Source organism: Nematocida homosporus, assembly GCF_024244095.1.
Source record: "Nematocida homosporus strain JUm1504 chromosome Unknown 4475, whole genome shotgun sequence".
NCBI lineage: Eukaryota > Fungi > Microsporidia > Nematocida > Nematocida homosporus.
Window position 1 is genome coordinate 1 of NW_026250672.1, and position 23,254 is coordinate 23,254.

Consider the following 23,254-nt stretch of genomic DNA (forward strand, 5'->3'; position numbering starts at 1 on the left):
TATTTATTCCATACTACTTTAGATAAGCTAAGATATTCCAAAAGAAATCTCAATCTTGTTATCACTTGTTTCAGAGTATAAATATACGACGAAGATTGATAAAGGACTTTCTAAGACTTCCTATGACATCCAGGAGACACATGAAGGATTCGCACAGAACTATATCAGATCTAGAAACGACTCAGACTCGCACCCCAGAACCTCAACTCGAACCTCTAATCAATAAACCCGACATCAGCCTGAATGATGATTTGTCTCTCGTTGAGTATATTTGGATGAGAGGTCATTATCCTCCCCTGGGGCACAACAATTGGTTATGACGGTTATAGTATCTAATATTTCGTGCCATAACATCAAGTTGGTATCTTCTTAAACTAAATAGATCATGTACTTATAGTTTGGAGTTGTACTCTATCAATCTCTAACTTAAACTAACTCAATGGAACTGCTGATGAAGAATAAAGATAGGTTGACTTATGTGTAGCTCCAGTGAAACATACTGTAATGCAATACATAACTTATACTAACCCAATGTTGTATATTGAACATCACAGCTAGGTACTATACCCGTCATAACCAACATTGATGCTTTATTCAATCCTAACCTAATACTGTCTTAATTATGTCTTGTAGAAGTTAGTATGGATAGAGGTGATCATTATGAGAGTAGGTGATAAGCTTCTCTGCGACAGCATTTGGTACTAGGACTATTTGTTAAGTTAATCTTGGTAAATACTACAGATACTACAATATAAAAATGGTTTAATGTTGAGTTGAAATTTAATATTGCAGGCATTCATTATCTATTTTTATATTCAATTCGGGTTAGATATAGTTATAAATATAAGATATAAATAGTAGATATAAATAGTGGATATAAGTGGTAGATCTAAATAGTAGATTTAAAGAGAAAGAAAAGCGTGATATGGGCATACAATGAGAGATATGCAAAGAAGCAAACGGTCAATGTGACATAAGAAGAGAATACCTTAAAAGCTCAAAATTAGTGTCGGTTTAATCAACTGAATGGCGTTAGTATTGGTTTGGGAGAAGATTTATTGATTATTGGGTTGGGATTGGGTTATTACAGTTGGTTGGAAGGTAATAAACCTCTTTATAGACCGGATAGTTCTGTTTTAAATAGACATAATAGAGATTACTAACTCGTTTATTCATTGCAGCATCAATACTTCATACGATTCTTCTGTGCTTGTAGTGTCTTTATCTCAAGGAAAATGTTAGCCACAAACTTGTTCAGCCCTTGACTTATCATTTGGCCCTTATCATTATCATAAACACGTGCTATTAGAGTTCTGGCAACATTACCTGCTAAGCCGTTTGCTATCTAACCCCATGCCAACTCAATACCAACCCAATCCTAACTCAATACCAACTCAATAGAAGCAATCTTATCATTTCAAAAACTAAATCCAATTTAGCATAACACACACTTTCTCTTCACTCAGGGCTATTGCCAGCTCTACTCTTTCAAGTTAGATGCATCAATTACTTATTGGGTTAGCATTCACCAATCACATAACCTAAACTAAGCTCACCCTACCACGAACCAAACTCAACCCAATCTAAACCCAATCTAAACACGATCTAAATACTTAGTAAAACACGCACAACATAACAAATGACATCTTATTAGAGATGGAAGAAAAAGACTAGACCTTGAGTGACCGCATAGGCCAGAATAAGGTTTCCAGTGAAGTCCAAGAACTGAGTGAAGAAATACTCGTTCTTTTGAATAGGATTCATACTGATCTCAGATAAATCAACTCGTTCTTTGCAGGAAGGACAGGTATCTTTCTTCCCTAAAATCTTCCAATTCTTCAAGCATTCTTCGTGGAAAGTCTCCTTGCAAGATAGGGCAATTAGCTTGCCTTGAGCTTCCGAACAGAGTGGACACACTCCGGCCTTCTTAACACTCTTTGATGGTAAAATAGTTCCGGCGGCCCGATAACTAACGTACTCCAGCCCAATTCTAGATACTAAAGTGAAGTAAAGAACATACATAAGTAGAAGAACTCCACGGCCCGCATAGTTCATCGGCCCAAAGAAGAACCCATAAGCCAGCAGTCCATATCCTATAGACGAAAGCAAAATGCTTAGCCGGAAAGCGTGTCTATAAACCCGGTATATATTAGTCCCAATTATCTTAGGCCGTCTTCCTAGCCATATCTCTTTGTACCCCACCAAATGAACCAAAGCCAGTGCTGCCCACAGGCCAACGAAAACAAAGGAGCGCGAGACAACAGCTGTTACTAAAGGGAAAAAGAGAAGAACAACTGTACTACAGACAAGAAAAGAGCGGGTGTAGTACTTCTTCCATAAGAACGAAACAATATGAACGGCCACAAAAACGATTGCCAAAGCCACTAAGCTGTTAAGCATGGCCCCTTCCCCACGATCTACCTCAACCACCAGCAATTCTTGGACCAAAAGACCTTCATCTATCTCTTGGACATTAGTACGGCGAGTAACTCCGCGTACGTTCCTTATTACAATCGGTGCTTCTTCTGGTTGAGCTGCTTTGCCGAGACTCTTTGTATGCGCCATTGTTTTCTTTAATTTTTGGGGTTTATTAGCGGTTAGTCTGGTGTAAAGTTGTGATTAAATTGTAATTAAGTTAGGTTAATCTGGTCTTAAATTAAGTTAAGTTAAGTTGGGTTGAGTTAAGATTCTGTTGGATTGGGTTGGATTGGGTGAGGTTGAGTTAGTATTTAGTATTGTATTTTATCTTAAATTATGGCTATCTTGACCATTGGGTTAGTAAGGGACTGAGTTGGCGGAACTCAACTTAATAAGAAGTCAGCTAAATTGAGTAATTACTTTAGTTGATTGCACATCTTAAACTTATCGTAAACCTACATAAATTAAATGCTTATCTTGCTCTTTATTAATGTAACACTTAAACTGATTGAATACACAACTTAACTTAATACTCACTCAACTTAATACACAACTCAACTTAATACTCACTCAACTTAGCACTCACTTAACCAGAGATAATACTTAATCTGATCTTATGGAGAATGTGGCGGTGTTTTGGACTGAGGAGATGAAGGTGCTCGGTATTGAGAAGAATGGCGAGGAGTCGACGAATATCTATTGATTTAGCTGTAACCGCCTGATCTACTTCTTCAATAATGTGCTCTAGGGCAGCAGTTAGGCGGTTGACTTGCACCTGCAAAGTTCTATTGGCATGTGTTAGGGTCCATGTGTGTGCTTGGAGGTCGAGCAGATACTGTGACTTCTTCTCGCGGGCTTTACGGGCAGCAATACGGTTCTTCTTCTTTCGGTCTAAGTTTGTCTCTTCGCCAATATCAAGGATGGCTTTAGCAATAGCAACCTTCTCTACTTCCTCAGAATGGAGTGGTTTAGTACGCTTAGTAGAGGTTGGGATTGAGTTAGTAGGGGTTAGTCTTGGGTTGTTAGGGGCTAGTATTGGGTTATTGAGGGGTTTAGAGGGGTTAGAACGGGGTATATGTGGGTGCATGGGGTGTCAGTTAGCAATGACTTATATAGTAGTGGAATTGCGGACCAAAAAGGAAATACCTTGTTTTTATTTAGGTCCATAGACGGGGGATGAATTAAGGACTATAGGGAAGCGTTTAGGGTCAAGTGAAGTTGGTGAGACGTTTTGAAGGGTTTGGATGAGCTTCTGGGCCTCAGTTAGGAGGTAGTCTTCTTCGGAAGAGACTTTGCGGAGGAGTTCGGTGGGTGAACAAGAGAAAGGGGGTAGAGTTGGGGTGGGAAGGGAAGCAAGCCGGGATCTTTGAAGGGCAAGATGAGTTAAACGGTTTTTGATCTCTGATAGTTGGGCTAGAAGGTGGTCAGTTGGCGAAGATGGGGTAGTAGAGGGCATTGGGGCAAAAAAAGAGCAAAACTGGGTTAGGCTGGTGTTAAGTTGTGTTAAGTTGGATTCAATTTATTGATTATGGGATGTTGGGTTGGCATTTGGTTTATCTGAGTTGTGAATATGCTGGTATTGAGTTAGTATTGGGTTTGGCAGTGGGTTCAGTTGCATTTAAGTCAAGTCAATCGTTGTGCTGAGATCAGAGGTTAAAGTCTGATTTCAGTTTGCGATTGAGATCAATAAATTGGGTATAAATAGATAAGGAAAAAGGGTTAATGCAATGAAAATCGATATGAAGACATTGGTGAGTACGGGCGCTTTGTTACAAAGCATGCCTTTAAGTTTAGGTGGGGGATATGAAGAGGCCGGAGGAAGTGGGGTCGACGTTATTAGTGGAGTTGGTGGAGTTAGTGGAGAACCGCATGGGCCGGTTCGGTGGAGTGAGAGGAGTGACGAGAGAAATGGTAAAGACAGGGAGCTGTTAGCGGTAGAAGAGAATGAATTCGAACTTGAGCAGCGCATACAGTCCCTAGAAGATTCCGGAATAGAGGATGAGGGTAGTGATAGTGTGAGCGAGGATGAGCTAGCCATGGCTTTGCCGTCAAAGGTGCGACCGAAGCGACGTGTAGCCTTTACCGAAGCAGAAGCTAGATGGAAACAAGCTATTCCTGTATCTATATTGAGAGATCATAATAATCTGGTCGAAAAGTATGGAAGCTTTATGACGAAGACACAGCCAGAACGAAAAGGCGCGCCTTTAGTAGACATAACTGTATCCGCTGAACAGATTCCTGTTTACTTGAAGTACTTTAACTCTCTGTTGGCCCATTTGGACCATGTGGCGGCTAACCACACAACTAACGTAGTTGGTCCCCTTGATAAGGTTTATGGCGAATGGACGAGCCATATTATGAAAGAGTGTTCTATTTGTGCGTTTGATGAGTCAGTCAATAGATATAGGCGCCAGGGATGGAAAGATGTGGTGGGAACCTTTTACAATGGACTAGGGGTTCACTACTTGTTCTACCAGGCCTTATATGTTCTGAATGAAAATGTTAACCAAGAGAGAAATAAGGTTGGATTGAACCTTGCAGCGAAGAAGACCTTGCCGACAGACCTACCTTCCCGACTGGACGATCTATTGAATATGGCCGTAAGGTTCTACCATCACAAGCAGGATCGGCTTTGGAGGTCGTTGTGGCGCCGAAGTACTAAGAAAGACAGTGACCGTAAGGTCATTCAGAAAGGAATCGCGCTAATTCAAGAGCGGCAGTCTAAGGGAGAGACTGTTACAGTGTACGACAAAGCGGCTTTCCAGGCTATAGTTAGGCTGGAAGAAATCAGACTGTTCTTGCTGCAGCTCAGTGCAACGGCCACCCAGCTGGCCAAATTGCCGGGAGAAGAGAGGTACTTCACTCACATGAAGATGCCCTATAGCAACAACAAACATTCGATGGTGGATTCTTCGGCGTATGAAGCTGCTAAAGAAACCATTAATGGCCTGGCCGATAAAATTCGTTGCCGTGTCTCTGAATTAGTCCGTTTGATCCCAGCTGCCCGCGAACCAAGCTACATTAGCTATGACATTACAACTCTACCAACAGAACAGCAGTACACGGAGCTTTCTCGCTGGCTTAAGAGTATGCTGAATAGCAAAATAGACTTGGTCACTCTCATCATCACAAATCTTCGGACCGCCGCCACTAACTACCTAAAACACTGTCAAGAAGCCATCTCCCCTCATGCTGGAAAAGGCCAAGAACTTACTGATGTACTGAATGAACACCTGACAGAAACGAATAAGTACATCCAACGTGAACAAAAAGCGATATTAGAAATCAGCAACTCTATTAAAGCGGCCGGCGTCCATATCGCTGCGGACGAATTTGGTTACTGTTATCAGACTAAACATGAAAGATGGCATAGATGTTTGGACAATAGTCAGCAAGCTAAACTAAAGTGGAAGGACCTCATTGGAGTATACTATAGTGACCAAGAATGCCAACGGATTGCGCCTCCTCTTCCTATCAAAAACTATTCTAACACTGCAGAATCTACTACCACTGAGTTACCCATTGCTCCGCCTCGAGTCTACAATCGCCCTTCTTCTCGGCCGCAACATACCTACGTACCCAGTCACCCCTACCAGCAACCTGGCTATTCCGGCGCCAGCCGACCTGGTTCAGGTAATAGCTACACTTATCACCATCCAAGTCCACCATCTTCTCAGCAACCTGGCTATCCCAGCGCCAGCCGACCCAGTTCAGGCAATAGCTACACTTATCACCATCCAAGTCCACCATCTTCTCAGGGATCTGGCTATTCCGGCGCCAGCCGATCTGGTTCAGGTAATAGCTACTCTTATCACTATCCAAGTCCATCCCCTCCAGACGAAAGAAACAACCGACCATTATCCGGCCAATCTTCTACTCCAAAGGTAATAACCACCGACACTAACATCAATCTGACTCCTAGTGCCAATAAGAGCTCTAAAGACAGTGCCGTTAAGATAGATGATAATGTTAACCAAACAAAGCCTGACAAGCCAGAAAACCCCGATGGATCTAAACAAAGCACGGTACATAAGCCAGCCACCAACCCCAATAAGGCTACTACAGCCAATGCATCCGCCAAGACGAATACAACATATACAGCCAATGCATCCGCCGAGAAGAAGATAATAACGGTAAACAAACCACTTGTCAAGACGGATAAACCCCCTACAAACAAACCACTTACCACGACGGATAAGCCCCTTACTACAACCGAGAGCATCGCCGAAGCAATTACAGAGCCCACAGAACCACTTACCACGACGGATAAACCCCCTACCACAACCGAGGGCATCGCCGAAGCAATTACAGAGCCCACAGAACCACCTACCACGACGGATAAGCCTCCTACCACAACCGAGGGCATCACCGAAGCAATTACAGAGCCCATAAAACCCATCACCGAAGCCATTATACCGCATATTCCAACTCCCGAAGAAGAGCTTAATCAAACTCTATCTGGCTCAGACTTTAGTTCATACAAAGACCTTGTTACTAACATTCATGAGATTCAGCGAATACTCAGCGACCCAACTGTACCACCTAAAGACCTCCAATGCTTTACCTCATTCCTTAATGATTTTGCCCATATCATTCAAACCAGCGAGCCCATAAGCTCATTCACTGGTATGCTGTCTCCCAATCAAACCACCCCAACCCTGGCCAAGCTCATCAACACACACAATCAGAATCTAAAGGAATTAGAAACAATCAATGATGCCATTGACATAAACAACAAGGATATCTTGGCCATTAATGCCAGCTACCATGAAGCCACCCAAACAATAGACCAGAAAACTAGCCAAATCACCCAAAACAATATAAAACTTGACGATCTCATCAATCAAAACAAGCAAGCCGAACAAGCCGCCACAGATCTCTGGGCTACTGTCCAAAACAAACGCCACCAGATAAGCAACCTCACCTCTTCTATTGCCCAGGCCACCGACCTCAGCAACCAACTCCAACAGCAACTCACTGACCTTGGTGCCACCCTCAACAATACCTTGCCACAAATAGAAAAGACCAAAGTCCAACTCCAAGAGCTTGACAAATCCCAAGAGCTCCAGACCTCCCAGGCCCAACTCAACCAGCTCAAAGAGGATCAAGCCCTGCTAAGAGACAAGATTCGGTTGTTAGGCTCCATCATCGAAATTGCCGACTTCATCGAATCCCTTCGACTTCGAGCTAGTCCAGCTCTCTCTCCTGAAGTTGCTCTCAGACAAGACATTGAATCTCTAGATCGCCTCAATACTACCCACTCCGACCTGCTCTTCCAACGAGCTCTCACCGACCCAGCCCTCAATGAAACCATGACCCAGCTATACAACAACTACCTCTCTTCCCACCAGGATGCCCAGGACACAGCCAGCGAACTTCAAAAGCAAATCAGCAATAACCAAGACTGCCAAAAGCGCCAGGAAGATCTCGAGAAACAGCACAAGGACCTACAAAAGGAACAAGAAGACCAACGTGCGCTCTTCACGACAACACTAGAAAACCTCGCGCAGGAGAAGGCCAAGTGCATGGAGAACACCGCCAAAAACACCAAAAAAGCCGAAGCCATCTCCCTTTCTCTTGATTACCAACAAGTCCTCTGCAGTCTCATCCACGATGTTTATTCCTGGGCCACTACTCTAGCCAACCAGCTCAAAAATACCTCTAACAAGCTCGTTCATCTGAGCACCCCGCTTGCTCCATCTCTAATGACTAAACTCTACCAAACCCTTCCGGAAACCAACCAGGAATTCTTCCACTATCTTATCCAGTCACCATCTGCCTTATCTCCGTACTCCCAAGACATTCCCGCATACCTTTCCAAATCAGCTCAGGTCAATGATGTCTGTTTAAACACCCAGCAGATGGTCAATACAACCCTCAAGATTCTTAACGACGCCAACCAATTTCTAATTGGGCAGCATCTACACCTGCATGTTCTTCCCGACGACAGTATGGCCAAAACCAAGTGCCTAGCCGAAATAACCAAAGCCTGGGACCAGCGATCCTTTAACTGCCCCCCTGCACTCCGCGCCAACGCCAATATACCCAAACGCACCAAACCTAACAAGTCCCAAGATTGCAACTTCAAACTCTAACTCTAACCCAATACAAACCCATCTCCCACTATCATCCCTTACTACACACCATCACCCCCAATAAAGACATTATGATAGCAAATACACTAAGCAACAAGTAACAGGTAACAAATAACTTATTACAACTTGCCTCCTTTCATTATCAACTTATTTATTATTCCTCAGCCGATTCCGAGCCCGATTCAAGCTCACTCGTCTCATCACTAGCAGTTTCTTCGTCCTCACTCTCTTCCGAGCCGGCGGCTTCTTCTTCCCATGCTCCGCCTACTACTTCACTGCGATACTTAACGCTCTTCTGCGCCAAATACGACTCAAGCGCCGCAAACTCCGTCTTCTGAATTCCATTGAACATATGCTCTTTCTTGTCCTCCAAGACTACCCGCATGTCAAAGGTCTTGGCCGTCCGCGAGCTTAAATTCACCCGACTAAACTCCACCATTTCTATCGCACTGTACTTAATATAGGCAATCTTGGGAATAAACAAAAACCCTTTCTTCAGCGGGTAGAGATACCCTTCATTGGCTTTAGAAGAACACTTAAGCGTCTTCCCGCCACTAACTGTTGAGAAGGTGCCCGTCTTATTAGCCTCTTTGCGGACCATAATCTCCAGAATCTCCACGAAGCAGGAAGCCAGTGGTCCCTTGTAGTTCAGCTGCAGTCCCAGACTCAGAATACTTGCTTTGTCCTCTTCTGTAAGACCGTCCTTCTGCTCTCCTTCCTTGGAACCTTTATCCTCTCCATCCCCTCCTTCTCCTTCTTTCTTGCCTTCGTTGCCTTCATTTCCCTCATGAATCTCATCTTCGTACTCAATCTGGCCATTTTGCCCCAACCCAATGTTGACTAGATCCTCAGGCAGTAAGAGATTGATAAAATGGTATCTTGTCTGGCCCTGTCTAATTGGTGTACTTAGCTCCAAAATCAAGTAAACCATTTCCTCCGCACTCTCTTCCGGACTCCTTTCCAGGGCAAACATGCGCTCAATCGCGCTAAACATAATCTGATGGCTGTATGTCTTACCAATCAAGTGAATAGCCGTATCGGTGAGAGTGAGCTTTGACTTTCCACGTGGCAGAACACAAGAAACCTCTTCTAAAGACAAGATCTCCACCTGCGTACTTGAGGCCGTTGAGTTCTTGATCTGAGCAATCAGCCGTGATACATTGCTCTCGTCATGCACAGACCCAAACCTTATCTCAGATACACCATAGTACTTCTCGTTAATATCAATAATGCCTTCTCCTCGCCGCTCATAAGCATTAGAAACTGCATCCAAAGGTACTTCAAACAGAGTCTTGTCCTGGACCTTCATTTCTATGTAAGCATCTTGCACTTCAATCGCTCCTCCTATATTTCCATCTACAGCTAAGCTGCGGTGGTACAGATTTAGCTTATAATGCTTTTTAGCATACTGTTTAGTATTCTCTAAAGCATCTGGAGAAAGACCGTCTAGGATATAGACTGAGTTGTCCTTCTTTGTAATCCGCAGTGCATGGGCCAGCACGCCATAATGCTCAACAATCTCCTTAATTTCATCGGCTTTGATCGTATGAATCTCAGAACTTGATTGTTCCTTGATTCCTATGCCACTACTGGCTATTTTAACCACCGCCTTAACTGGAACTCCCCGTTTACTATAATGAATATCCTCAAGTGTTAATACGTCCATTAAATTTTTTGTTCGCTACGTGGTATTGCGTTAGCTTAGATTAAGTTGCGATTAGGCGTTGATTAGATAAGTAGTGTTTTTGTTGGTTTATTTATACTGTATTAGATATATTCAATTATTTATACTTTATTAGATAGTATTTAGGTTAGTGGTGGTTTATTTTCTTATTTACTTACTAGTTATCTATCAACTTGGCATTAGCTGAGTTAAGATTAGGTTGAGTTAGTATTGTGTTGAGTTGAGTAAAGTGGAGTTGGTATTGTGTTGGTATTGTGTTGGGTGGGGGAGGGTTGGGTGAGGGTTGTTACTTGGTGGGGGTTGAGTTAGTAATTTGATGGCGTTGTCTATTTAGACAACAGCTACTCATACATTCAATGAGTGCCTAACTATCTCAATCAACTAAATATCAACATAATACTAAATACTAACATAATATTAACTAAATACTAACTAAATATTAACACAATCTGTACTTAACTTAACTTAACTTAACCTAACTTAACTCTACTTAATGCCTATTTGGGGTGTTCATTTTCTAACTTTTCTATGATGGCGTCAATGGCCAACTCAATGCGTCTCTTTTCATCGTTAATCTCGTCAAGGAGAGGCGGATCCATAATCGGCTCGGGGTGGCTTTTGATTAGCTTGTAAGTGGCTTCTGTTGGACTCTCGAAGACAATTGTGTCCATTCTTTCGTTATGAATAGCCGCGGGGTCGTACTCAATATCGCCAATGATGTGATTGGTTGGGTCGTGGTGTAGTTTAAGGGAGATAAGGAAGCCGACGGGTTTTTCGTGTACATCTGTGAAGTATATCTTGCCTTGAATAGTAAATTCTCCCCAACCACACTCTTCTATTTCAAAGGGCGGGCTGTCTACTATTCTGGTGGGATTGGCAAAGGTTTCGTGGGTCTTAAAGGTTACACTGCGGATAAAATAGCTTAGATCGGTGTTTTTGTACCCGCGGATAAAGACTCGCCAGCGGTGGGTGGCTTCTCCGGCTGTTCCTTCAATTTTAGTGGCCGCTGTGCCATAGATTATAGTACGCGTGAGATTAGCGTGATTTATCCTCATCCTAGCAAAAGAAAATGCAGAGAAAAGAGAAAGGGCGAGTTCCTCTCTATTTAGAGCGAGATCCAAAGCAGCTTTACTTCGTTACGGGCCTAGGGTGTGTTTTGGGAGCTGGCATTGGCTCGGTGCGCGGTCTAGTGACTTCTTGGGCGCGGACAGAAGGAAAACCGCGAGGTATGGCTTATTTAGTAGGCCGTGAAGCTGAAGCATTGGGTAGACAGGCGGCTCTGGGTGCGGCTACCTCTTATCTCAGCGGACTTTTCCTCCAGGAGGCAAGACAAGCCTTGGGCTGGTAGATTAAGTTGAGTTGAGTTATGTGGGGTGAATGATAATAAAGACATAGTAGAGATTTATTGGGTTAGTTTGGGTTGGGTTGTGTTGTGTTGTGTTGGTATTGTTGTTTAGTTAGTGGTGGTAGTGGTGGAGATAAGGATGGATGTGGAAGTAGATAGGTTAAAGGATTTGGGCGTATTTAGGATTCTGCTTCATCTCGCCAGACAAAGAAGGGACAGGGCTTGTAGCTTTTGTTGCACTTGAAGAACTCTCGGTTCTTGTTCTTCTCGGTGTTGGAGGTAAGGAGCTTGGCGTCGGCACCGCAGTGGCATTTGACTTCATGGTCGGTTGAGGTGTAGGAAGAAGCCGGCTTGTTTTTGGACTTAATTGGAATGGGCTTAGGAGCCTTGCGCGTGAGTTGGTTGGTAGTGGTAGAATCTTTCCATTGGAAGAACTCACAATTCTGTGATGAGCAGCCATAGAAGATCTTGCCTTTGTTAGGGCCGGACTTATTCACGGTCTTTTCCATGGCTTGGATGTTGCAATCACAAACAATAGTATCTGGGGCGAGTTCGGCTAGGAAGGAATTATTGTCGTCAAAGGAGGAACTGCTTCTCTTGCGGGTCGGGATGGGCGAGAAAGATAGCTCTGAGGCTGGAACAAAACCACAAGAGGCGGGTAAAGATGAGCTTTTTTGGGGTCGAGATTTGCTGGTGCCTGTGGGTGGTATGGCCGGTGGTTGGTTTTCCTGGTAAGCACTCGATTTAGGATAGGACATTAAGGGTTGAGACCGCGATTTTGGTGTGGTAAGAGATGGCTTTGCTGATGTGGCTGTTTGGGTTGTGGTGAACTTGGCTGAAGCAAGAGCGTTGGCACGGGATGATGGTTTGCCTGCTCGGGGCAGTGGCGGCGGGTTGTTTTGATCGTTTAGTTTGTTCTTCTCAAGCTCCTGGATTAGTTGGTGCATATTTCGCTCAATCTGGGTATAGATGTCCTTATAGAGCTGAACTTCCTGCTGCACGGCCGATTGGGGAGAAAGCGTGCCGGCACAGATACTCTTGAGTGACAGTTCAAACTGCTGTCGTAAATGAGGTGCACTGACTTTCAGACCTATCTTTTTGTAGCCATTAATGAGGCCGCGGCCGATCCATGTGCTCTTAAGTGAGTTCTTGTCGACCACCGTAACGTATCCTCGTTCTTTAATGCGTTGGATATGGTCATGGATCGTGGCATCTGTGCCAATTCCGTGTGTGTCCATTTTAGCGATAAGATCGGCTTCTGTGAGAAAGGTAGGCGGTTCTGTGCTACCGGGCTTAATCGCACCTGTCCACTCCACGCACTCGCCCTCTTTAACCGGCAGAGACTCTTCCGTATCCCCCCACTTGTCATAGACGTAAACCTCAAGGTAGTTCTTGGCGACCACATGGAGAATGCGGCGGCGGAATGTTTCTCCTTTGACCTGGCAAGTGATTGCTTCTTCTTGACCTTTGGCATTCTGGCTGTACACGGCCAAGAAGCGCCGGGCAATGTACTCATAAACAGCCCGACTGGCTCCACTAAGACCCGTGCCTTCTTTAATGGGATAGATTGGCGTGTGGGCTTGATCGCTGTGTGGACCGGCTGACGCTCGGCCCGGATTTAGCTTACGGGCATAGTCTCCCAGGACTGGATCGTTCTTCAGTCGCTGCAATGGTTCTTGGGCATTGAAGTCCTTGGGAAACGCGTCTGTTTCGGTTCTGGGGTAGCTAATGTATCCGGAAGTATAGAGCTTTTCGGCAATTTCCATAAGTTCGTGGGAGTTGCGCACGGGGCCTTTTCGGGCAAAGAACTTCTGCATCTCGACTGTTCGTAAGGGAATAGGCCGGCTCTTCTGCACTTCTTTCTTACTTACTTCGGTAACCACCATTTTCTGGCCCTGGATGTGTTGGTACTTAAGATCTACGTATGTCTGGTCAAAGATCTTGCCGCGGGTCCATTGAAACTCTCCTTCGACTCGACCTTTCCTGACTTTAGCATTGATTGTCCAATTGGGCTCGGGCACAAACTGGGCAACCAACTCCTCTCGCTCACAGACAAAGCCTAAAGTTGGAATTTGGCAACTCCCATAGCTAACGACCTTGTTCTCCTGGTCCTGAAAGAGAGCCTCCAGTTGCAAGGTCTGCAGTCGTGTTAGAGCCGCGCCTATTCTCAAGTCCACCTCAATACGGGAAGACACGGCATGGGCCTCATTTACATTCAACTCGCCTAAAGCCCGAAAGGCTTGGGTTACTTCATACGGACCTAATCCTGAGAATCTGGCTCTTTTTACCGTTTGAATCTTCTCTCTTAGCAGCCCTGCAATCTGTTCGCCAATATTCTCGCCCTCTCGATCACAATCTGTCCAAATCACCAGCTGCGAACACCCTTGGGCCACATTCAGTAAGTTCGTTGAAACATCTAACATGGTCGGCGCTACTTCCCAAACAATGTCTGCTTCAAAGAGTTCTTTGGGGTCATGATCGCGCCATTTGCTCTTCCGCCGAAACTCTAAGCTATACAGGTGGCCCAGCACACTAGTAAACAGCATTTCGGCTTGGTTGTAGCTAAAGACGAAGTTCTTGCAGTATTTACTTGGGCTGGACCGAGTGCTATACTTCCCTTTTGACAAAATCTCCGTTAACGCCCTAGCAACTGAGGGTTTTTCAGCTACATTCAGTATACGCATGAGTTTTCTCCAAAATCATTTATTTAAGCCGGTCGCCGTCTCTTCCGCCGATTCTGGCCTTCCTCCTCCCTAATTTGTCCCCCTTTCTCTCCACGGCCAAACTGACGATTCTCAGCAAAGCCTCCATCAAGGTCCAGGTAGACATGTCGGTCATTAAGGACATTTTTGGACAAATCACGACGGGCAATCACGGCATCACCGGGTGTCCAGAACTCAATAAAGCCAAAGCCACAAGGAACATGGCGGTTGGCATCTAAGCCCATAATGGCCCGCTTGACTCGGCCTATCTGTGAGAACATCACGTGCATTTGCTCCTCGCGCGTTTGGTGTTGTAAATTACCTACATAAAGGGTGCCAGAACTAAGAACTTCTTTGCGGTAGTCTTCCTCTGTTCCGCCATACGTCTTATCAATATAAGTTGACTGTTGGTCGGCAGCAGCCAAATGGTGCCACAATGCGAATGAGGCCGTCTCCATGAAAAAATTAGCCTAATCGGACATCGTATAGCCAATCTACCAATCTTTGGGAAAAGCGGCCAAGTAGAATTGAAGTACCGCGAACCAGGAAATGGATGTACTCTCGGGCAGCTAGCTTGGAGTGGCCGGCTGCTCGGTCGTGAAACTGCACGGGAAGTTCAACCAGCCGGCCCTTGATGCGGTAGAGAATTTCCATTTGGTAGGCAAAGCCGGCTGCGCCTACTTGGCGAATGCTGTGGTAGAGAAAGTCACGGCGATAAACCCGATAGCTATTGGTCATGTCTGAACAGGAAAGGCCGGTAAAGATGCGGGCTAGAATATTAGCACCTCGACTGGTAATTCGGCGCAATAAGGGCCAATTAGCTACTCCACCGGCCGGGCAGTATCGCGAGCCAATGCAAACAGTGGCTTTGGTTCGTTTGATTTCTGATAAGAGCTTAGGCAAATCTCGAGGGTCGTGGCTTAAATCCGCATCCATGATAGCAATGTATGCGCCTTTGGCCTCATCTACACCGCGCTTATAAGCGTTGCCAAGTCCAAGCTTGTCCGGCCGCTCAAGCACTACTAATGGAATATCAACTATCTGTGCTAGGGCTTGGCAAGCAGCGGCCGTGCCATCAGAGCTCCCATCATCCACTAAGACAATCTCGTACTTAATCCCTTTTAAGGCCACTTTCAAGGCATACATCAACAAAGGAGCGTTATCTCGTTCATTATGGGTAGGCAGGACTATCGATAATTCCATGTAAACAAATAAAGTGTCTTATTTATTCTGATAAGGCTAGTCCACAGTGCCTAATGGTTTTCGCCAGGTCTTTGATGGCCACACGACCTTCAGAAGGCTTAAGTAGTCTTTCTAAGGCCTGCCACTCTTCGGCCGAAACACCGCCGGACTGGCAAAGTGCGGCTTCTAGCTCAGTGACGGCCACCAAACCACTTTCCGATGGGTCCAAAACTTGTAAAGCAGAGGCAATTACGTTCTCAGAATCGATGTTAGATAGTCGCTCACATAAAGTAGTCAAAAATAGGGTAAAGGTGAAGCGGTCACCCATATCATCCATCATACTAGTAATTTCCTCATTGGTCAAAGGTGCACCGATATCCTCTAAAAAAGTCTCTAAATCCTGTCGACTCACATTACCATCTGTAGTCACATCAAGCATATTAAAGATGTCTTTAAGCTCCATAATTTGTTCTTGAGTAAAGGCCGTAAACACATTGGAGCTTTGCCTTCTAGTTCGAGTCCGTCTATTCATGCAAATCCTTGTCTCAACAAAAAAGGATTCTGTATTTGGATTGTGTTAAGTGAGATTAGATGGGGTTCTGTTGTGTTAAGTGGGGGTAAGTAGAGTTGTGTTGTGTTAAATGTCCCAAACCAGTGTTAACTATGTTTAATAAAACAACTTCTCCTGCAAATCATAAACTGAACTTAATAGTAACTTAATACTAACTTAATACTAACTTAATACCAACTTAATAGTAATTTACTGTGGTGGATTAGTGGGTGGATGGTATACTACTAGATGTTGTCGAATTTATTGATACTGTTGCGATAGTTGACATGGGTGCGTTGTGCCCTGCTTATTTAGATGTCAAGATAGATGTCTCCAAAGAGGTAGTCGGTTCCGTCAATGATACTATTTAGTAAAAACTCCACTTGCTGAATGGTGGCCATGATTTGGTCTTCTTGGCTGAGAAAGTCTGCTATTTGTGGGAGTAAGTGATTAAGGTGATCGGTGTTTGTTTTAGTATCGGAGTTAGTTGGAATCGCTTGTAGTTCTTGTAAGAAAGAGTGCAATTGGACGGCGGCAGTTGGAGTCATGAAAATTTGCCGAAAAGTCGGTTGTGTATTTGGGTAAGTGTTTGCGATGTAATTAGATTGGGAACTGTGCCGGCATCGGAATCTTTAGCTATTTGCTGGTTGATAGGAATGCTTTGAAGAATAGGGATGTTTTTGTCCTGGCAAAGTGCCTGAAGATCATTTGTAGGAAAGAAAGATAAAGAATGGGCGCAATGTGTGCACTGGCCTGCAGCCATGTTCTCTATCAGCCCAATAATCTCTAGTTGGGTCTTTTGACAGAAAGTGATTTCTCTTTGTAAATCAGATAGGCTTAAGGGATGCCCGGTAGCTACTAGCAGAACTTTCAATTGGGGGAAGAGTTTACTTAGCGTAATGTGGGCATCAGAAGTGCCTGGCGGCATATCAAAGACAATTATCTCAGAAGATTCCTGTATTTTAGCTAAGTAGTTAAGAACATGGGCACCAGGCACATGGTTCTGGCTAAGTAAGCTAAGTGGCGGAGTAATGACCCGGAAAGATTCACTAAGCGGCGTGCTAGTTAAGACTTCGCCTAGTTCTAAAGAAGGTGTGGTATTCGTTATGCGTGGAATACTTGGACCGGCTATATCCAAATCGACCAGGGTAACTGTTCCTAAACTGGCTAGTGCTTGGGCTGTTGCCGCGGCTACCGTACTCTTTCCCACACCCCCTTTGCCACTCATGACTGCTAAGAGGTGTTTATTAGCGAACTGACTAGTTATACTCAGATGCAGAGCCTCTGGTGCCTTACTAGACGTACACTGGCTCTTCATAGGACAAGAATTACACCCCGAGATACAAGAAGACATGAAATAGCGAAAAGAGTCTTTTTTTAATGCTTATCCCCATTCGCTGCTTCACGTGTGGCAAAGAGATTTCTAGTCGTTGGGAAGAGTACACTTTACAAACAGCCCATTCAGATAACAAAGCTGAAATCCTTACCAACTTAGGGTTTAAAAGGCCCTGCTGCCGGACTGTAATGCTTACTACAGTAGATATTATGCAAAAGATACTTAAGTTTGAATATCCCCAAGAAACACAAGAGCCTACACTTTAATTGAGTTAAGTTGTGATGAGTTAAGTTAAGTTGGTTTGGTTTGGTTGGTGATGAGTTAAGTTGGTTTTATATTAGAGATGGCTTTAGATATGGTTAAGTTAAGTAAGATTTAATAAAGGTATTTAGTTGCAGCATTGTGTTAAGATTGAGTTGAGTTTGTGTAGTACCCAATACTAAGTCTATCTTAACTAATACATACTCTATTAGAGACATTCTTTGGGATAAGTAGTGTCGTTTGTTAAGTAAATATAGACGTGAGTGAGTATGATGCCATATCAAGTTAGTGTAGATATGCCAAGCTAAATTGGTTAAAGTTATGTGATGGTGTTATTGTGATAGTATTGTGTTTAGTATTGTGTTTAGTATTGTGTTTGGTATTGTGATAGTACTACATTGGGGTAGTATGGTGTGAGTTGGTATTGAATTGAGCTGTACCACCCGTTGTTGTTGAATACTTAGGTTACACGTCTATTGAATGCTGTAAAGTATCTGTTATCTAGTATGTTGGCCGTTAAATTAGAGCCTAGTAAGACTGAATCGGTTTAATGATTTATTTGCTTAAAACTAATCATAAGCAGTTTGCCAAGGAAAAAGATAAGGGTTGTGTTTTATTTACGACTTAAGCTATGAAAAGTAAGATTATGTGCTGAAATGGGATCGAATAACACATTGCGCTAAACAATGCTTAATTCACTAACAGCTTAATTCTAACCTAAGTATGAAAGACAACCTAACCTAAGTATGAAACTAGGCCTAAGAAGGGGTAGATGATGTCCGGAATAAAGAGCAAGGAGAGGTACTCCCGACAGATGCTTCCTTTAGCAATGATATCACCAGATGAAAGAACAGTCTCTGTACCCGCTGCACTCTGAATAGTAGTACTCTCTGGATTAATTAGCATAAAAACACCCGTTTCTGCCACATCCAAAGTCTCGTTCGGGGAAAAGTTCATTAAGTGCGTGCACCGGAGTACCTTGTCCTTTTCAGCAACAGTTAAATGGGTATAGTTGGAATTCCTTTCCAAGACCTGGCAAATTCTCTCTCGACTCTTCCGCTGGTCCGCCATTAAGATAGCCGTATAAGAATCTGCATTCACCACCCATACTTTAGCTGGCGAGGTACAAACCACCGTGGCTGTCCGGGGAAAGCTGTACAACAACGAGATTTCTCCAAACAAGGACTCAGCGGCTAGAACAGAGACTACTTCTCCATTCTGAATGACCTGAAAGGTCCCGCTTTCAATCAGGTACATTGTCTTCCCATAATCTCCCTGGGTGATTAGCTGGAAGTGCTCGGATATCTCTTCCAAGTACATGGTTGAGACGAGCTTCTTCATCTGGTCCGGATTCATAGTCCGGCTAATCACGCGCGAGCGCCAGAGAATAGATAAAAGAAATTCAAAGAGCTCAGTACTCTTGGGATACTCGAGCAAAGGGGCAAAAGGATCAGCAGAAGCACAAACACTTCCCCGACGTTTCCGATGGCTCTGATCCGGATGGTCTAATAAAGGTATAGCCTCTGCGGAAGAGAACATATCCTGTTCATTGCTCATGAGTTCTTCTTCCACCTCCAGAACCTCTTCGGCAGCCCTAACCAAAAGGTCCTCTGATAGTCCTTCAACGTTTTCGTTCTCGGAGTTGATCAAATAAAGCGCTAAGACATCATAGGCAAACTTAAGCGGATTTTCAATTTCCGCGCCTCTTTTACCTAAATAACCGCTAATAATCGCTACGGCCCTAGCGAAGACATCTGTTGCCATAGTGTAAAAAAAAGAGGGTACTTTATTCGCGTTGGCATTCTGCTGATAGATCGCTGAAATAGAAAGAGTTGCAGATACGCACAAACTCTTCTAGAGGGCACACTTCGGAGCGTCCTTTCTTTTCTCGTTTACAGAGACCAATTGGGACCTCCTGGCCATTGTAACGCATAAGAACGTAATGTTCTTGCGAGGTTTTATCTTTAAGAAGTTCGAAGATAACATTGGCTCCGAATTTGGGCCAAGCCTTAGGATCTGAGCCGAGAGCTTTAAGTAAAGGGTAGACAGTGACATCGTGGGCGGAGAAGATAGAGGCTTTGAGGGGTAGGTTTGGGTCGGCTGCCTTATGAACGAGATGGTTTGAAATTTCATTAAGGAGTGCCCCGGTATTGAGGGCTATGCCTTCTTGGGTGTTGAGATGGCCAAACCAGAGGCGCAAAGAGTACTCTTCTAAGGTAGATAAGATGTGTCGTGGCACCTGTCGGAATTGTGAGAAGCCATGAGCACGGTTGCTGGCAATTAAGTCATAAATAGCGTAGGGAGAAAGGGCGGCTAGGGACGGCGAGAAGTTCTTTGAAAAGTAGTGTCTAAGCAGGTCGGCTTTTGGTGAGAACTCCTTTTTGAGTGCGGCTTGGGACTGGTTGGTTAGGGTTTTCAGCCGGGGACAGTGTCGACTTATCCCAAGACTATCTGCGGTTATGTCATTGACACGCACATCCATTTGGGCAGGATGGGTAGGGAATAAGCCTTGCATTAACGATTGTAGACTTTCAAGGGTGCGCTGGAAGTTAGTCGAGCGCAGTTGAAACTCTTCCTTCTTGAAAACGGGACTAATCAAACCTTCTTTCTCAACATAACGCCGGCGGAACCAGGCGCCCAGTTTAGTTAGAGTCTCTCGCCCCTTATCAGTCAGCTGTCCGGGCGCACAGTTAAATTCCTGACCCGAATGGAGCGTTAAATTAAACTCAACGGGTGGTGATTCTTTGCGCTGGAAGTAAGATAAAAGCCCCTTAATGCGATCGGTTAAAGTGTGCGGCTTATTTGGAGCCACATAGCTAATTTTAGATGTGCGATGGCAGAGATTCCAATTAGTGCGATCGTGCGGGCCAAACAAAAGAGGGGTTCTTTCACCATGGCGGTGAATTAGATGAACGTACGCTAATTGAAGGGTCATAAAAACAGAAAATACATCTACATTAATAGGACATAATAACAAACAAGCATGGATAAAAAGGAGGAAACAAAAGAAAGAATGGATATTGTCAACAAGATCAGTTTGAGTGATGCAGATTCGGCCATTAAAGTGAACTTGTTGCTGCAGCTAGGTCTTGGGGCTGGTGCCTTTATTGGGTTTGTGCTACTGCGGAAGCGCATGCCGTGGATATACTGTGCCAACACAAAGAGTAGCAAAACTCACCCGGCAAGAATGTATCAGGGCATACTAAGCTGGATTATTCCGGTGGTGACTATCTCGGACATAGAGTTTTTTGATCTTGTTGGGTTTGATGCTTTCTTGTTTACGGAGACTTTGAAGCTTTTAGGGATGATCTTTACAGTGCTGGCTATATTGTTAGTGCCTGTGCTAGGGGCATACTATGCTTTGTTTGGGGGTGGAAAAGAGACCCAGTTGCTATTGCGTCTGTCGATACTTCGTACTAAAGAGAGTGGCCGTAGTGTTAATGGAATTATTCCGGGTATATCTACTTGGGTTGTGACTTTGGTAGTGTTGTACTTTCTCTACATGTTCTACCGAAAGTATATCATTTTGCGGCAGCTGCACCTGCGGGACCGGTCCTTTTCCAAATCAACGCCCTCGATTAGACGTTTGGCGGCAGAGATGCATTCGGTGAAGAAGGCCTTAAATGAAATAGACTTGCCATCCCGGAGTGTGCTCCTGCGCAACTTGCCTTCACATATCAAGAACAAAGACGGGTTGTTAGACTACCTAACAATGCTTAATTTAGGAATTGCCCCAGAAGAGTGCCATGTTGTGCTGAACACGAAGGAGCTAGAAAGATTACTCTCTCGCAAACGAGAAATGATCTATTGTTTAGAGCAGGAAATTCAACAACAATTCATTCGTATCAATACTCTATCTCTGCAAAACAACTTCTTTGCTGAGTGTGTTGATAATTACGACCCGGACATGGACTTGATTTCCAATGCAATCCAATGGGGCCGGCGGCATAAGAAGGATGTTAAGAAGGTTAAAGCCGAGAGCGTGCAAGAAATGTTTCAGACCTTTTGTTCGTCCCCCTTTCTTGGCCACTTGGCACAATTTAACCCTAAAATAGGCGCTGATAAGATCCGGGACTATATGCACACGATTGAGTCATTGAGTGCGGCCATCGACGAAGAAAGAAGTCGGAAAATGTCTCAAATAGAGGATAAACAACTACTGCTACCAGATGTGGCTGAGAAGAGTCTACATGATCCGTATGCGCTGGAAAGAGAGAAGCCAATCTTCTTCTCGTTCGGATCAATGCTGCATGTCATGCGCCAGTACCGTGAGTTCTCTTCGGGCTTTCCTAAAGAAACACGTTCAGCCTTTGTGACCTTCCATAATGCAGAAGGAGCCAATGCTATGAAGATGGCTCTAATTGGAACAGGAACTTTTAGCTGTAAGGCCGTTGAAGCTCCGCCGCCGGAAGAGCTTATCTGGCCGACTTTGTCCGATCCAGAGCCAGCTCGGATTGTGCGACAGTTTGCGGGCTCAATCGTCACCTTTGTGTTTGTGGTGTTTTTTGTCTTCTTTGTCTTTCTGGTCTCTAGTTTGATTAACCTTTCTACCTTTGATAAGATTGTGTCTTGGATTAACCCTGATTTACAGGCGATCACCCAGACCCGGGAGTTTCGGGCATCTTTCCATGCGATTTTCGTGCCTTCGGTGTACAGTCTCTTTTTAGCCTTGGCACCCTCGGCGATTAATGCCATCTGTTTATTCGAAGGGAATATTTCCCACACGGAGTTCCAAAAGAATTTCGGCCGGAAGTATTCACTATTCCTGTTTATGAACGGATTCTTGGCGTTTATATTCAGCACAACCCTGATTGCCATTATCGACAACAAGAAGGCCAAACAAAGTGTTTTTGAGTCTATCTCGGTACCAGTAGTAGTCTCCTCTACCTTCTTTCTGAACACCCTGATCCAGAAGACTTTCTTTGGGCTAATGTTTACACTGCTCGAGCCAAAGAGAGTTTTCTTTCGGCTGGTCTCACACTTCCTAGGCGGAGTAAGAACTCGGCGAGAAGAGATTGAAGATATCCAGCCCGAACGCATTAATTTTGGGTACTACTACCCACAAGTCTTTCTTACGTTTCCAATGGTGTTGATTTACACGGTTATTTGTCCGGTCTTCTTTATTTTGGGTGCGATTCACTTCATGCTCTCGTTTTTGGTCTACAAGTCCCTCTTCATGTACTCGCACACGAGTGATTTAGAAAGTGGCGGGGGACACTGGCCAATGCTTTGTGGTAGCATCTTTTATGCGCTCATTACCTTCCAGGTTATTAACATTGCGCACTTTTTAGCTATGCGCCAGTATGTGATTCTTCTCTTTGTGGTGCCTTTAGTAGTCATTACCGTCGGCATAGGACAGAGCTTCAACAAAATCATGAAGCAAAGGTGCAACTACCTGCCCAATAGTGCTAAGGAGCTAGAGGAAGGAGCCAATTTCATGTACAAAATCTCGCTTATGCGTCGTGAAGTAATCAAGAACTGGAAAGAGTCTTCCCAGGTAGAGAAAGTTTTCCTTAACCTCAACCACACCAAACGATCCTTGTTCTTCACCAAAGAGCCGTACATCTACAAAGACCTTTCCCTACTGCCTTCCTCATCAGCCGCCATTCTTCCCAACTGGTTCTGTACTGTTCTTTGTTATCTCCAGGCCGAGGGCGACTCTACCATCTTTCGTCTCTAAT

The 23,254-nt window shown here is 44.4% G+C and overlaps 16 protein-coding genes across 16 annotated transcripts; 4 read left to right on the forward strand and 12 right to left on the reverse strand.

The window, feature by feature from the left end:
- Window positions 1–1,650: 1,650 nt before the first annotated feature.
- Window positions 1,651–2,565, reverse strand: NEHOM01_1372 (RING finger protein 121/175; the record flags this gene model as incomplete). The annotated part of the gene is made up of 1 exon (XM_051490250.1): window positions 1,651–2,565. The coding sequence occupies one exon, from the start codon at window positions 2,563–2,565 to the stop codon at window positions 1,651–1,653; it is 915 nt and encodes a 304-aa protein (XP_051346210.1).
- Window positions 2,566–3,004: 439 nt separating this feature from the next.
- Window positions 3,005–3,505, reverse strand: NEHOM01_1373 (uncharacterized protein; the record flags this gene model as incomplete). The annotated part of the gene is made up of 1 exon (XM_051490251.1): window positions 3,005–3,505. One exon carries the CDS (start codon window positions 3,503–3,505, stop codon window positions 3,005–3,007), a length of 501 nt encoding a protein of 166 aa, XP_051346211.1.
- A 66-nt stretch (window positions 3,506–3,571) lies between these two features.
- Window positions 3,572–3,874, reverse strand: NEHOM01_1374 (uncharacterized protein; the record flags this gene model as incomplete). Its single annotated transcript, XM_051490252.1, has 1 exon — window positions 3,572–3,874. One exon carries the CDS (start codon window positions 3,872–3,874, stop codon window positions 3,572–3,574), a length of 303 nt encoding a protein of 100 aa, XP_051346212.1.
- Window positions 3,875–4,145: 271 nt separating this feature from the next.
- NEHOM01_1375 (uncharacterized protein) lies at window positions 4,146–8,513 on the forward strand (the record flags this gene model as incomplete). The annotated part of the gene is made up of 1 exon (XM_051490253.1): window positions 4,146–8,513. The coding sequence occupies one exon, from the start codon at window positions 4,146–4,148 to the stop codon at window positions 8,511–8,513; it is 4,368 nt and encodes a 1,455-aa protein (XP_051346213.1).
- Window positions 8,514–8,667: 154 nt separating this feature from the next.
- On the reverse strand, window positions 8,668–10,179 carry NEHOM01_1376 (structure-specific recognition protein 1; the record flags this gene model as incomplete). The annotated part of the gene is made up of 1 exon (XM_051490254.1): window positions 8,668–10,179. One exon carries the CDS (start codon window positions 10,177–10,179, stop codon window positions 8,668–8,670), a length of 1,512 nt encoding a protein of 503 aa, XP_051346214.1.
- A 515-nt stretch (window positions 10,180–10,694) lies between these two features.
- Window positions 10,695–11,252, reverse strand: NEHOM01_1377 (YEATS domain-containing protein 4; the record flags this gene model as incomplete). The annotated part of the gene is made up of 1 exon (XM_051490255.1): window positions 10,695–11,252. The coding sequence occupies one exon, from the start codon at window positions 11,250–11,252 to the stop codon at window positions 10,695–10,697; it is 558 nt and encodes a 185-aa protein (XP_051346215.1).
- A 14-nt stretch (window positions 11,253–11,266) lies between these two features.
- Window positions 11,267–11,545, forward strand: NEHOM01_1370 (uncharacterized protein; the record flags this gene model as incomplete). Its single annotated transcript, XM_051490248.1, has 1 exon — window positions 11,267–11,545. One exon carries the CDS (start codon window positions 11,267–11,269, stop codon window positions 11,543–11,545), a length of 279 nt encoding a protein of 92 aa, XP_051346208.1.
- Window positions 11,546–11,721: 176 nt separating this feature from the next.
- Window positions 11,722–14,226, reverse strand: NEHOM01_1378 (DNA topoisomerase III; the record flags this gene model as incomplete). Its single annotated transcript, XM_051490256.1, has 1 exon — window positions 11,722–14,226. One exon carries the CDS (start codon window positions 14,224–14,226, stop codon window positions 11,722–11,724), a length of 2,505 nt encoding a protein of 834 aa, XP_051346216.1.
- Window positions 14,227–14,249: 23 nt separating this feature from the next.
- On the reverse strand, window positions 14,250–14,702 carry NEHOM01_1379 (nuclear cap-binding protein subunit 2; the record flags this gene model as incomplete). The annotated part of the gene is made up of 1 exon (XM_051490257.1): window positions 14,250–14,702. One exon carries the CDS (start codon window positions 14,700–14,702, stop codon window positions 14,250–14,252), a length of 453 nt encoding a protein of 150 aa, XP_051346217.1.
- Window positions 14,703–14,709: 7 nt separating this feature from the next.
- Window positions 14,710–15,447, reverse strand: NEHOM01_1380 (dolichol-phosphate mannosyltransferase; the record flags this gene model as incomplete). The annotated part of the gene is made up of 1 exon (XM_051490258.1): window positions 14,710–15,447. One exon carries the CDS (start codon window positions 15,445–15,447, stop codon window positions 14,710–14,712), a length of 738 nt encoding a protein of 245 aa, XP_051346218.1.
- Window positions 15,448–15,469: 22 nt separating this feature from the next.
- On the reverse strand, window positions 15,470–15,889 carry NEHOM01_1381 (fast skeletal myosin light chain 2; the record flags this gene model as incomplete). Its single annotated transcript, XM_051490259.1, has 1 exon — window positions 15,470–15,889. The coding sequence occupies one exon, from the start codon at window positions 15,887–15,889 to the stop codon at window positions 15,470–15,472; it is 420 nt and encodes a 139-aa protein (XP_051346219.1).
- A 631-nt stretch (window positions 15,890–16,520) lies between these two features.
- NEHOM01_1382 (uncharacterized protein) lies at window positions 16,521–17,330 on the reverse strand (the record flags this gene model as incomplete). Its single annotated transcript, XM_051490260.1, has 1 exon — window positions 16,521–17,330. The coding sequence occupies one exon, from the start codon at window positions 17,328–17,330 to the stop codon at window positions 16,521–16,523; it is 810 nt and encodes a 269-aa protein (XP_051346220.1).
- Window positions 17,331–17,356: 26 nt separating this feature from the next.
- Window positions 17,357–17,578, forward strand: NEHOM01_1371 (DNA-directed RNA polymerases I, II, and III subunit RPABC5; the record flags this gene model as incomplete). Its single annotated transcript, XM_051490249.1, has 1 exon — window positions 17,357–17,578. One exon carries the CDS (start codon window positions 17,357–17,359, stop codon window positions 17,576–17,578), a length of 222 nt encoding a protein of 73 aa, XP_051346209.1.
- A 730-nt stretch (window positions 17,579–18,308) lies between these two features.
- On the reverse strand, window positions 18,309–19,337 carry NEHOM01_1383 (cAMP-dependent protein kinase regulator; the record flags this gene model as incomplete). Its single annotated transcript, XM_051490261.1, has 1 exon — window positions 18,309–19,337. One exon carries the CDS (start codon window positions 19,335–19,337, stop codon window positions 18,309–18,311), a length of 1,029 nt encoding a protein of 342 aa, XP_051346221.1.
- Window positions 19,338–19,359: 22 nt separating this feature from the next.
- Window positions 19,360–20,508, reverse strand: NEHOM01_1384 (lysophosphatidic acid phosphatase type 6; the record flags this gene model as incomplete). The annotated part of the gene is made up of 1 exon (XM_051490262.1): window positions 19,360–20,508. One exon carries the CDS (start codon window positions 20,506–20,508, stop codon window positions 19,360–19,362), a length of 1,149 nt encoding a protein of 382 aa, XP_051346222.1.
- Window positions 20,509–20,556: 48 nt separating this feature from the next.
- Window positions 20,557–23,253, forward strand: NEHOM01_1385 (calcium permeable stress-gated cation channel; the record flags this gene model as incomplete). Its single annotated transcript, XM_051490263.1, has 1 exon — window positions 20,557–23,253. One exon carries the CDS (start codon window positions 20,557–20,559, stop codon window positions 23,251–23,253), a length of 2,697 nt encoding a protein of 898 aa, XP_051346223.1.
- Between the last annotated feature and the right edge of the window lies 1 nt (window position 23,254).